The 13,578-nt window shown below is 54.9% G+C and overlaps 1 protein-coding gene across 2 annotated transcripts in view; it reads right to left on the bottom strand.

Moving 5' to 3' along the window:
• Positions 1-397: 397 nt before the first annotated feature.
• The window catches only part of GRHL3 (grainyhead like transcription factor 3), a gene marked incomplete at both ends in the record, with an annotated part of 31,012 nt that continues 17,831 nt past the window's right edge, over positions 398-13,578 (bottom strand). For both annotated transcript variants that reach the window (XM_080655626.1, XM_080655625.1), the window contains 8 exons: positions 398-512; positions 4,572-4,636; positions 7,280-7,365; positions 8,254-8,342; positions 9,512-9,546; positions 11,141-11,274; positions 11,403-11,481; positions 12,157-12,315. In XM_080655626.1, the coding sequence (XP_080511752.1) occupies positions 398-512; positions 4,572-4,636; positions 7,280-7,365; positions 8,254-8,342; positions 9,512-9,546; positions 11,141-11,274; positions 11,403-11,481; positions 12,157-12,315 (762 nt within the window). The remainder of the gene's footprint in view (positions 513-4,571; positions 4,637-7,279; positions 7,366-8,253; positions 8,343-9,511; positions 9,547-11,140; positions 11,275-11,402; positions 11,482-12,156; positions 12,316-13,578) is intronic.

Genomic DNA, 13,578 nt, shown 5'->3' with positions numbered 1-13,578 from the left:
GACCGAAGGGTGAGAGATCCTTGGTCTGAAGTCGATGGAACGACCAAGAATGGGAGCGGACAGCGGTCAGGTCGGCTTTGGGAGCGAGGCCCGCCTCCAGCACCGGGACAGGCAGCCTGCAGAGCAGCTGCGGAGGAGGAAACATGCTGCCGGGCGTTAACCAAGACGGCACCGTCTGGCTGAGCGGGCACTGGCAGGCGCTCAGAGTAGATTCAAGCATGAGTGGGGGCTCGGGTCAGGACACCTCCCAGGTCCCTTCCTGGCCCTGACGTCGGTGGCTCGGGCCTCTTCCCTCTGGGAAGGTGTTCAAGTAACGGCACTGAGGCATGAGGAGAGGTTGTGTGCGGCATGGGGCCACTGGCAGCTGGCTCCTGGCCTGGAGCTCACCCCCGGGTCCTCACAGCTCCTTAAGGGTGATCTGAATCTTGCCATCAAGCTCCCCCATGTCCAGCAGGAAGGCGACATGGTTGCTGTAATGCTGAATGATGTTGTTGTCCATGTTGACCAAGATTCTGGAAGAGAAGAGATGTGGCTAGACTGTGGGAGGCCCCTTGCTTTCGGGGCCTCTGAGTGACAAGGATGACAGTGATGGTTGCGACATATCGGGGACCCCCAAAATTTCAAGCATCTCACACTTTCTCTCTGACCCTCCTAACAACCTGCAAGGTGGTTGTTCCCTGTCCCACTTTCAGGAGAGGGCACAGTGCCCAAATGGCCGAGCCACAACTCAAACCAGGCCTGCCAGTTACCATGCCCCCGACTGTGCCAGGGTGCCTCTCTCAATACATATGAGCATGACACTTTTGAGCAACTAAAGGTAGATTTGGGACTCGGTGCTCCTTAGTCACCAGCCAGACTGAAAACTCAGACACAGTGTGTGAGTTCAAGTGCGGGAGGTGTGGTGGGTAGACAGTGTGCAGACAGCGACGTGCCACTCACATGTGCCTGCCTGAGCCAGAGGCGAGGACCACACAAGCGCAGTCTAAGTCCCATCCCCAGGAAGCTGACATCTCAGGGATACACAATAGACTTGAGGCGCTTGGCCTTCTCTCTCCCCACAGGCTTCAGGCAAGGACCTGGGCCAACCTGAGGAGGAGAAAGCCTCCGTGGTGGGGCCTCTGCAGGGGTCAAAGCCAGAGCATATGCCAAAGGGCACTCGCTAAGAGCTGCTTCCCTGGGGAAGGACCCAGGAAGAGGTGACCCGACCTGATCCTGTCAGGAACGGAAGTGAATATTTTCACCCGTCCATTCATTCATCCCTCAGTCCATCCCACCATCATTTGCTGAGGCCTTTCCACTTGCAGGGCCTTGCTCCAAACAAAAACAAGGGTCACATAGAGACCCGAGAGCCTGTCCTCCAGGAGTTTAGGATCTAGCATGGCCCAGGATAACAACGCCTTGTAACCCTATTACTCTAGCTCATGATGGGGAAACTGAGGCTCAGAGGGGTAAAGTCATTTGCCTCAGGCCACAGAGGCAACAGATTGCCCAGCTGGGACTTGAATCCAGACTTTTGTCCCTCTTCCCTGCATCTTTTTTTTTTTAGAAAGAAAAAACATCCCCACCCCCACCCCCCATAAATACAAATTAGAAAGTGGCATATATAAGGAAGGCAAAATTCAGGACGGGGAAGGGTTCAGATGAGGGCAAGGTTACTTTAGGAGGGGCAGGAGGGTGCGGTGAGAATCCCAGACCAGGCTCCTGGCAGGTAGCTGCCTGCTTTGCTGAGGACCCCAGGGGAGGCGGTTGCCTTGTCCCCACTCCCCAGGGCGGAGGGGCAATGGAGACAGCGGTGAGCGGAAGCCGACTGCCTGTGTTCAGCCGTCTCTGCAGCAACATCAAGCAGCTGCTGCTTTTCGGAAGGTGGTCTGGGCTCGGGCTGGGGCCGGGTGCTGACTGCCAGTGTCTTACAGGCTCCGGCTTCCTCACATAAGCTGGCAGTTCCTTCACTTTACAGAGGGGTCTTTGGGGACAGCGGGGAGGAGCGGGGAGGTAGGGCAGAGGGGTGGCATTCTGTCAGTGGCGGGGCTTTGTTTGTGTCATACAGTGGCATTTACAGGGTGTGTCTGGGTGCCAGGCACTAATGCCTACGTGCACACACTGAGGATGCCTCCCTCCCGCGCCCAGGGAGGGCCTCCCAGGGGCCCAGGAGCACACCTGTGCACGAGGGAGCCCAGACAGGCCCAAGGACCCTTCCCCTCAGAGGGCAATGACCCCTGGGCCCTAGAGGAGGGGTGTCAGGAACCGTGTCCCAGAGCTGGGCCTCCTGTCACTTGCTAGTTCTAGCTGTCTTCTGTCCTGGTTTGCATGAACCCCCTGGCCAGCTGCCAGCAACAACAATGTATTTGTTCATCTTTCAAGCACTCAGTGGTGCTTGTAAAGCCGATTGCATCTACCTTTGTCCAGAGGACTTTCGGGAGCGTTCTGTGAAAATAAACTAGGCCACAGATTAGAATTTCCTGCTCCTCAGACGAGAAGCGTCCGACTCTTAGGGAGGTGATGAATGAGCCTGGCCTCTCCCAAGAGGCTTTTTTGGGGGCTCTTCTCATTGGGCATCAGAGGCAATCCTAGACGTAAGGTTTCCATGGTTGGGGGTGTGTATGGGTGTGGGGTGCCTCTGAAGGGCTGCTGAGTGATGCCCTGGGCTATGCGGCTGGCCTGGCCACAGCCTTTATTTGCTCATTGCTTAGCGGTTAGAGGAAAAAGCAGGAGGCAAGATAAAGTAGGGGGTGTATGCACAGCCTTTGGGCCAGGATTCCTTCTGCCATTTACTAACTCTGTGATCCTGGGACTACTCAGAACCTCAGACTCCTCCTCTGTAGAAACAGAGATGATCACCCACACTCAAAGGGTCCGTGAGAGGATCCCTCGGAGTTATCTAGCCCAGCACCTGGCATGTGCAACGTGGGCCACAAATGGAAGTTGTTACCATTATGGCTTAACTAGCCGGCTGGGCTTAAGGGAAAGACTTGCAACTCAGCCAGTGGGGCTAAGGGTTGGGGCAACCTCATATGTATTACCCCACACCCCAAATCATACACAAGGGCACTCCCAGCCACTCAGCCCAGCTCTGGTGGGATCGGTAAGGGAGGCTGGCCGCAGGTGGGGCTGCAGCCAGGGGTGTGGGCACTGGCACTGTAAGGGGAAGTGGGGCTGGGCTTGTCCGGGCAAAGCAGAGCCTGCCCTCTGCTGTGAGCCCCAATTTGAAACCGAAACTTGAAAGAAAAAAAACCCTAGACACTCATACAACCAAAACCAAACGGATCCTTTCCCAGGGGCTGCGAGCCGCACACCTTCCCCCACCCCGCCCTTCTATGGGAAGCTGGGTGGAAACTGAGGAGGGAGGGGAGGCAGGGCTGGGCCTGTGAGGAAGGAGGCCACCCTGGGCCTAACTGGATGGGGCCTCAGCCTGAGTCCAAAACCTGCCTCACGCTGCAGTTTTGTAAAAAGGACAGGCCACAGGCATGTACAGGAGACAATGCCTGCACACTTCCAGGGGCGGCCAGTACGTGCGGCTGGAGTTAAACTGCGCAGGGCGGGAGGATCTGGTCGGAGGTGTGGGCAGTGGGGCAGGGAGTGTTTCCCAGAGGCCTGGTGCTGGGTCCTCTGGGCAGGGAACGGCAATGGCGATTTTCTCTGACGGGGGGGTGAGAGGCAGGGGGCTCGGCTGGGCTGGTGAAGTGACCCAGTTAACAAAGGCTGCAGCCCCAGCTCATGGACTCTGACCAGGGGACTGAAGCCTGGGAGGGCAGTGACCACGTGGATCCCATACCAAGGATCTCCCGGGAAGAGAACAAAGGGAGCTGTAGTCCTTAGCATGAGTCCCAGGAGCCCAGGGGAGGTGACAGGCACTGTCTGACCCCTGGAGGGTAAACCTTCACTCCCCGATGCCTCCTGCAGACCTGAAGGTGGAGGAGGCCTGAGGAACATCCCTGGTGGGGCTCCCTCAAAACCACACCCAATCCCAGTTCCCTTTCCTGACGCATGGCCAGCCACTCCCTCTGGGCACTGACTCAGCAGGTAGCACTGCTGCTGGGCCCTTCTGCCTCTGAGACTTTACTCCGCTGCTCCTGCCCCGGAACACTGCTTATCACTTCTGAGCCTCAGTTTCCCTATCTGTGAAGTGTGAGTACTGGCATCTACTCACAGGGTGACTGTGAGGGTTAAATGAGATATGCTTAGCACACTATCTGACACAAAGTAGGTGATCAAGTGAATGGAAGTCACTATTAGCATTATTGCAATCAAGTGACTTGGTTATCCAGAGGTCTTGGGACTTGAACTTGAGTTTTCTGACACGTGGCCCTGCACTTCCCACAATCTCCCACCCATTTCCTTCCCAATAGCCCTCACCGTCTGGTCTCTGCGGGTGGCCTTGGCCTGACTGGGGGCTCTCTACCCAAGTCCACATACCCTAGTGCTTTCCACAAAGCCACGTACAAACACCACTCAGCATGGAGTAGCAGGCCTATGCTGGTCAGAGTGGACCTGCTGAGAGCTCCATGAGTCAACATTTTAGAAGGAAAGGGGCAGTGTGGAGACGGGAAGGGAGAGCTGGCCTGGGCACTTACCCCCGCTTGCATTTCTTGTAGACTTTGTAAATGTTCTCTTCAGGAAGCCCATACTTCTCAGAGATCTGGAAGAGAACAGTAGGGGATTCATTGTCTGCTGCCCAAAGTGGATGTATCCCATTCTTTTATATCATGACTTTTCATTTCCTAGTTATAGAAGTGTTATATGTCCAGCCCTGGCTGGTGTGGCTCAGTTGGTTGTGGCTCAGTCCCATACACTGAAAGGTTGAAGATTCAAGTCCCAGTCAGGGCACATGCCTAGGCTGATCCCTGGCTGCGGCACAAGCAGCAGGCAACCGATGGATGCTTCTCTCTCTCTCTCTCTCAAATCAATCAATAAAAAAACAACAACACACACATCCTTAGGTGAGAATTTTTTTAAAAAGTAATATATATCCAGATTGAAAGAAGAAAATTACAATCACCCATAACCCTATCTCCCAGAGATAAAGGCCATTAACATCTGGGTATATTCCTTCCCATCAGGCCATGTAGATAGATATTTTTATATTCCACATAGGTAGTTTTACTTATCCTTGTATAGTATAAGCCTTCCCACATCACCACAAACTCCTGACAAACAGCATGGTTAGTGGCTGCAAAATATCCCAAAGGGCATCACCACTTCCCTCAACCCCTGCCGGACGTCCCAATACAGATCGTCCCAGTGCTGAGGGCTCCCCTCCACCAGTGTGCAAACTACTCATTACAGAGCCCAGCTCGTACGACAGCTGGAAGAATTAAATGAACTGGCCCACATAAAACACACAGGACAGTTCCTGGTGTATACCAAATAAATGGCCAATACTCAGTAACTGGTCACTGCTGTTATTTTAGAAGTGGAGCAATAGGGATGCTCTTACCCTACTGTGGGGGGAGGGTAACCCAGACATTTCTCCCTTGGAGAAGGAATTACTAATCCCATTTGATGGGTGTGGATGCTGAGCTGGAAGAAGGTAAGGCCTGTGCCCAAGGCCTAGCCTAGAACCCAGGTTTCCTCCCCATCACATCCCAGAACACTGGAGCTTGTTCTACAGATGAGGAAACTGCAGCTCAGAGGCTGGTGAGCATGTGTCTGCACTCACACAGCATTCAGCCATTTCTCCCAGAACTCCAGTTTCCTCTGGGCAGACTCAACTGGTCCCAACTCCACCATCCGGAGTTACAGAACTCTTACTTTGCTCAGCCCCAGTTTCCCTGTTTGTAAAATGGGTGTGATAATGGGAGTACACAACAGGGTTGCTCTGCACATGAATTGAGACGATGCTGTAAAGGGCCCTGGTGAGGGCTCAGTCAGTGTTGCAGGTTGTGTTCCTGACGGCCTTGAAGCACAGGGAACCTCAGGCCAAGGGCTTCCGGTGGAGGTTGTCCTCACTGGGCCTTTTAGGATGAGGATCGGGTTCGGCTCTCCGTTATTCTCTGCTGTGACAGGGATCCCTCCAGGCCAGAAAAATTCCTAGACTATCTTAATGGTGGTGTGACTGGAAGCTACCAGCAGTGCCTCAAGTCAATGCAAGCAAGAACTTAGGAATTTTCTACCCATGAGTTACACAAAGACAACATAGGCTGCTCCATAGGTAATAAGCTCTCCATCCCTTAAGTATATCAGTCAAGACTGGGCACCCACTTGGCAGTTACTGGGGAGAGAGCTCAAGCACTAGATGGGGAGCTGACCCTTTAAGGTTCTATCCAACCCAAAGACTGAGTCTACATTCAAATGACATTTACTGGCCTTTTGGGAGCCCAGCTTCCTGGGGCTGGTGCCAAGTAGGACTGATGACATGCGAAGAGAACAGGAGAACAGGAGAGCTTGGGCGAATCCCAGCTCTGTCACTGCGGGTAACCTTGGCAAGTTATCTGGCCTCCTTCTGGGAGGCTGTTTCCTCACGGGAAATGAGGAGATAATAATAGTACCCACTTTTGAGGGTTGTTAAAAGAATATGGTGAGCTGGCAAATGCAGTATGCCTGGCACATAGTGGGTCTTCAAAAGGTAGACAATGTTATGATTTAATTCATTCTTCCCTCCACAGCCCAAGATCTTGGAACCACGTGGCTTTTCTGAGTGGGCCGACCTTTAAGCATGGCTGGCCCCGGTGAGGCTGCTTGCGCAGTTGTTAGCTGAGCCACAGAGCTGCTGTGGGTATCGTTCGGGGCTGTTTCACCTGCTCTCTGGTGGTTTGGGGGTGGTGGTGGGGGAAGGTCTTGCCCAGACACACCTTCAGCTTCCCTGACCAGCACTCCATCCTCCTCCCAACCCTCTCAGCCAACCACAAGCTACAGGAATGAGGCCCCCCTGGGAAGGAAAAAAGTGTCTCTGGGGTCTGGCCTTTTGGGGTTTCATTCCCATTAAAATAGAAACAAGTTTGCAAAGCCAACAAAAAGCTCTGGCTTGTCAAACAGCAGCCATCAGATTAAGGAGGATTTATGGTGTGTGCGACTCCCAGGGTGGAGCCAGGGTTCTGGCTGCAAGATAACATCACAGAGGCTTAAACTCTCCGCTCCCCACCCCTCCCCCCACACACACAGCTGGGCCCAGCAGGCCCTCCCAAGTGGGTGGGACAGGTGGGCCACCACAGCACCAAGGTTCCAGTGCTCTCCTTCCCAGAGCCTGCCTTGGGAAGTCAGACTGTGTGGTGCAGAGTGAAGTACGTGCACAGGAGCATGCGAGGGGGTCTGGCCGGACAGGTGGGGTCCACAGGCCTCTTACCGCATTCCTCAGCCCCTTCAGGTCCGGGGTCTTCAACATGAGGGCGTCAAACACCTCCTCAGTCTCCCTCCGCACGTACAACAGAACTGAGAAGCAAAGGGGTGACTTTTAGTGCTTCGAGGAGGATAAATGAGCCAGGGATACCTGAGGGGATGGGGGAATCTTAAAAAATATCACTTCCTTTCTTAACATAAGATGGATTTCAGCAGAAAAAGCCAACCCTTGCTGAGGGTCTGTACCCAGCTGGGAACCCCCTGGGCTCTGCGGGTCCCAGGCACTTGCTCAGACCCTGCTGATCTTGGCGGGTGTGAATCCCCACTCTCCCACCTGCCAGCTATGTGACCTGGAGGTTATTTAACATTACTGAGTCTCATTTTATCCAAATGGAAATGGGGTGGAACCAGCCCTATTTCACAGAGTTGCTGTGGGGATTAATAATTCTTGGAAACACCCAGTGCAGGGCAAGGCCCAAGTCAAGGTTGCGGGAAGCTTTGGCTCTTGGCTGCTGGCTGGTGTCTTCCTGCTGGTCAGTTACAGCCCCCAGAGGTTCAGGCATGTCCTTCTCTTCCAGGAAGTCACAGACTCAGAGTGTCCAAGCCAGAAAGCCAGCTCCAGGAACCCACCCTGCTCCCACCTCCTCTCAAGTGAGGGGGATTTGCTCAACATAACCAGCCTGTCACCTTGACCAGCGCCCCAGGACACCCATGTCCAACACGGTCAGAGGAGGCGGGAGCCCTCCAGCTCCATGACTGTCTCTCTAAGCCCCTTGGGTGCCCCCTTGCCCCTCCCCCACCCTCAAGTCTTGGCCCAACCCCAGCTCTGAGGCGTGGAGCAGCCCCTCGCACCCTCTCTGCTGGGACGGGTGCTGCCCGGGCTGCCTGGGCCAGGATCAGTGATTGAGGCTTTGGGGAAGGCCTCATGGGGAGCTGGGGTGAGGTGAGCTCAAACAGCAAAGGGGGTGGGAGTGAGGGTACCTCTCTGTAGGTCGTCTTCCTTGGCCTGTTTGGAAGGCAGGGGCTCCAGCTCCTCAGCAAAGGGCAAGCAGGCACGCTTCAGAGGCAGCCTGTGGGGACGGCAGAGAGGGGCTCATCAGGAACCCAGGAGGACCCGAGTCCAAAGGACCCCGCTGATCCTGCAGGGCCTCAGAGGTGAAGGAGACCCCATGAAGGCAGGCAAAGCAGGGAGCAGCGGTTAGGGTAGCATGTTCTGGAGCTGGACTGCCTGGGTTCAAATCCCAGCCCTGCTGCTCACTAGCTGGGTGACTAGGGGTGAGTCAGCCTCCCAGGGCTCCCATCTGTGAAATGGGATGACAATAAACTAGCACTATTCTATAAGGTGGTGAGGCTGGAGGAGATGATGCACACTGCTGTCAAACAGTGTGTGACCCCCAGTAGGGCCTCAATAAACGTGGACTGTTGTTTTATTACCAACATTATTTTTTGAAAGATCTGGTTGGATGGATGTGAGTCCGCGGGAGGAGGAAGGGTTGTGGGATCTGGAGTAAGACTAAGGCTCCAGCCTGCCTCTGCTACTTAACAGCTCTGTGACCTTAGGCAAGTCACTTCATTTCTCTGAGCCTCGGTTTCCTCCTTCATAAGCACAGTGATAACCCCTGCTTGCCTGCCTCACTGGGGCTGTTGTGAGGGGATAAATGACATAATTTGGTGTCTAAGCACCTTCTCAAAAGTACCTCTTGTCTATAGGGAAGACTGATACTGACCAATGATCTTGTAAAGTGCTTCCCATTCACAAAGATTCATTTACACTCCGCCTTCTCCCAGCAGCCTCGTCCCCAGGTCAGTTTCTCATCTGACAGATTTCCAGGCTGAGGCTGAGGGGAGTGAAGGGACTGTGGCTGACAGACAGAGGGTGGAGGCCCTTCCTAGACTGAAGGGCCAAGGGGAGGAGGGCTCCGAGCTCCTAAGTCCTCCACCACAGCTTCCCCTCCTCACCCTCCAAATCTGACCCCCATCTCTGAGGCTTTTTCTTTCCCTTTTTACAAGCAGATGTCTCGCCAGAGATTCGCCAGCTTTTCACATAAAACGAACCCATAAAAACCCAGGCAGTTTCAGTGAGAAAGGAGCATGAGTCTAGGAGCTTGGAGGTTGGGGCAGAGTCCCGTGGCTGCTTCCTCTGGGCCCAGCCCTTAGCTTGGGAGGCAGGTGGGGGCAGGGAGAGTAGTGAAGGGGGGACAGGTAGGGAGGTAAGGCCCTGGGCTGCTGGTCTCCGTACCTGTTGGAGCTGCCCTGTCCTGCCGAGGGCACTGCCTGCAATAAAGAGAAAAGACAGTTTCCATCACATGCAAACGCTGAGCGGAGCCCCCAGCTGCTGCAGGCTTTCTGGGGGGACAGCCTTTGGCTGGGGGAGAGGGAGATGCAGTCTCGGTGCCTCTCCAGCCCATTCTGCTCAGATCACAGCCCTTTTGTGAGCTGAGATCTGGAATTGAGAGGAAGCATCTCACCCACGTGGGATGAGTCAGGGACTCTGACACAGGAGGTGCTGGAGAGTGTTGGCAGGATCAGGGAGTCCCACCTGAGCCCAGCACGCCCAGACTGTCCTGCAGCAGGTGACTAGTGTGGGAGCTGAGGCAGAGGCGGGAGGAGAGAGCACGCCCTTTGCCCCTCCTGTGGGCCTGGCACTGCTGCCTGGTGCAGTCATCGCCAGTCCCAGGAGGAAACACTGTGGCCCAGAGGGGGCAGAGAGCCCTGGGGTAACACCCAGCAGGAGGCAGCCCAGATTCGGACTCTGGACTCCAGTCCTCCACTCTTTCCGCTTCCTGGGTGCCCCATCTCAGGCTACCTGTGCAAAGACTGGTCCCTCTGTCTTTCCCCACTGATTAGCGGTAACCTGGCCACAGGGGCCTTAATTTCCAGTGGCCTCTGGTTGGGGAAAGAGTGAGTTCATACAGCCGCCTGTGCTGGAGGCCACAGCACCGATTCTGGGGCAGTGAAGGGAAGACGGCGGACACAGGAAAGGATTTAAATGAGTGCCAGGACTGGCTGCTCTTCCAGCTCCATAATCTGTCTTGTACACCAAAGGCTGTTTCTGCACACATTCCCACCTAAGCAGTGGGGAGCTATGGCCTCAAAGGAAGGAAATTGTCCAAGTGTTTAACTAGCCGACAGGCTGTGGGATCTTGACTCTGCTGCTGACTTGTTGTGGACCTTGTCTGGAAATGGGCATAACCAGTCTCTGCCTCAAAGGACGGCTGAGAGGGGAAACGAGACAGTGCGGCCAAGGGCTGGGCCCAGCACGCCTGGCACGCCCACGGTGCTCCGTGACTGCCTCTGCCTTGAGAGGTGGGAAAGCCAGTGGACAAGGGCACTGTTTCTGAAGGCAGGCTGCCTGGCTCGGGCTCAGCCACTCCTGTGTAATTCTGGGAGGACTCTGTGCCTCAGTTTCCACCCCACAAATCAGGGAGAATGGTATAATCCACTTCACAGGGATGCAGTGGGGGTCAGAGGAGGTGACGGGGGAAGCACTGAGCCTGCTCACAGCGTGTGCTCACAGCGTCTCTGAGATGAGTATACCCACTAGCTTTGAGGAGGCTACCATCGAGTCTGGGGCTCAGATATTAGAAACCTCCTCTGTGTGTGCTCCGAGCATAAACACTCTGATGGCTATAAAGTCCATTTCCTCATTAACATTCTCCTCTTGAGTAGAAAAGGTCACTGAAGTTATGTGATCGTATATACACATTTTTAAAAATTTCCTGGGATTCAATGAAGGTGCTTTCATTTTGATGTAAAAAATATTAGGACACATAAACTTCTAAATGGACCTGGATTGGCTGAGTGGCAGGTTGCTCCCCACTGGTCTGTGCTAAGGAGCTAAGACCCTCTCTCAGCCCAAGGCTCTCACCCCTCCAGGACGCTGCAGGCCAGAGAAGTGCACGTTGGGAATGAACAGCACTGGTGGGGTTTCCAGGTCAGCCTCAGGCCGCAGGTAGGTGGTCTCATTGCCCCTGAAGCCCGACAGCAGACAGCCCTTGATGCCTGGTGGGAAAAGGGAGGCATGGTGACCTGAGGTCCCTCCATCCATGCCCCCAACTTCTGCCCTCTAGTCTCCTTGACCCCTTCACCCCAACCCAGCTCAGTCCAGTCCCTGACTCATCTCCACTGACCATTGTTGCTGGAGTCGGGGCACTTGACTTTCCTCCGGAACTGCTTCCGCTCATCATCCCGCATCTTCCTCTCGGCTCCCTGTGAGGGGGAAAAGGAAAGGGAGTCATTAAGTATCTTGGGAGGGGCTGGCTGCTTTGCATCTTGAATATGGCCAGCCTTCTGATGCTGCTTGCTTCCCAGTGTGAGACCAGGAAGTAGGAAAGTACAGAGAGAGGGAGGGAGGGGGCCGGGGGATGAGAGAGAGAGAGAGAGAAATGAGGAGAAGAGGAATGTGAAAAAGGGAGATATTTCTAGAGCTCTGGAAAGACATCTTCTGAAAGAGATGAGATAGGGCCTGGCAGGCAAGGCTCAGTGGTTGAGCGTTGACCTATGAACCAGGAGGTCACCGTTCAATTCCCAGTCAGGGCACATGCCCGGATTGCAGGCTCCATCCCCAGTGTGGGGTGTGCAGGAAGTAGCCGACCAGTGATTCTCTCTCATCATTGATGTTTCTATCTCCCTCTCGCTCTCCCTTCCTCTCTGATGTAAATAAAAATAATAAATAAAATAAAATAGGTGAGATAGGAATGCAGAGACGGGAAGATATACATAGAGAGGCCAGGACAGACATTGACAAGCACAGACATACAGAGAGAAATTCAGAGAGTAAGTGCAGAGAGAGTCAGACATGCCCAGAGTGGCTGGTAAGGATGCAGGGAGGGGCTGCCCTTCTCCCTCCCTGGGCCCAGCAGAGCGTCTGTCCGCTCTTGTCACCTTGTCACAGAAGATCTTGATCTGGCAGACAGCGCGGTGCACCAGGCGCTCGGTGGCGGAGCCACAGTCATAGGTGTCAATCTGCAGGTTCAGGGGGACACCCTTTACCCCCTTCTGCGATGAGAAGTCTGTGCTGAGGCAGTTGACACCGATGAACACCTGGAGACAGACGGCGGAGCTGACTAAACAGTCTGCCCAGGTCCCCAGCTTTGCTGTCCCACCAATCCCCTTTATTGAGCCCACTGCGTGCCTGCTGAGCCCTGATTTCACACGCTCTGGAAGCAAATAGCACCTTTCTTTTACAAAAAGGGAAGCTGATGCTCAGAGAGTGGGACAACTGTCCCAGGGTGACACAGGGAGGGTGTGGGGGAGCCGGGGTTTGAGTCCAAGTCTTTACTAGTGGACAATGCACTAGACTGACACGGGCAGCCCAAAGGATCAAGGTCCTGAGAAGGAGATTAATGGTCCCTTAGAGGCTTAAAATCAAGAGCCTCATTTTTCTACAACTTGGAGCGAGGAGGTGGAGAAGAGCCAAATTCCCACCCCCAGGCCCCCAGCTTCAGAAGACCACCGTCCTATTGGGCCTGGGCCACAGAGAGTGAGACACTGCCCCTCTGCACCCCAAACACCAGCTCCAGCCAACACCAGACCAGTCACCCCCATTCACAGCTGAGGAAATGGAGGCTCTGAGCAGGGAGTCAGGCAGGGTGGCAGAGTGGAATGAGCCTGGACAAGGGGCCACCCACATCTGGGGTGGGAAGCTGGGCTCTGCCACTCACTGCCCTGTGGACAGTGCTTTAACCACACGGAGCTGTTTCCTCAGCTGCTGAGCTGTGGGTCACTGTGGCCTTGGCATGTAGTGGCTGCTGGATATGTGTAGCTGTTGTTAGTGGGACAGCTGGAGTCTCACCCAAAGCCTGGGCCCGACTGAGGGTGGCCTGGGGCAGTCTCAGCAGGGCAGTCCCTGGCAAGCTCACTCTTCCATGGGGTGCCAGGGCCAGACCCCACTCCCTTGGAAATGACCCTGACCTGAATAGAAGGGGTGGGGCTGGTACCTCAGCAGACCCCGTTCCTTCCCAGGCTGCGGGGGGCCCTGGGCACATGCCAGACATACCTCCCCCTCAGCCAGCTCAGCCCTAATGTAGCCCCCACCCAGCTCACACCTGAGAAAGACCCACGCCTGGGGGCTTAAGAAGCTGTGAGAAAATCCCAACCGAAACCCACCTCTCCCTTCCCACGAAACTCTGTCCCCACCTCTCTGCACTGGAGGCCCCACTCCCCTTCCTGCCCCTGGCACCTGTTTGAATAATAATAATCCCTGCCTTTGGGCCTCCCTTTGTGTTTTCAGAGCCCCTCACTCCATTTTCTCAGGCCCCCCTGGACAGGCGGGGAGACAGGGATTAGCTCCCAGCCTGTCCAAGG

Source organism: Plecotus auritus, assembly GCF_963455305.1.
Source record: "Plecotus auritus genome assembly, chromosome: 2".
Classification (NCBI taxonomy): domain Eukaryota; kingdom Metazoa; phylum Chordata; class Mammalia; order Chiroptera; family Vespertilionidae; genus Plecotus; species Plecotus auritus.
This window is presented reverse-complemented; position numbering and strand designations above follow the sequence as displayed.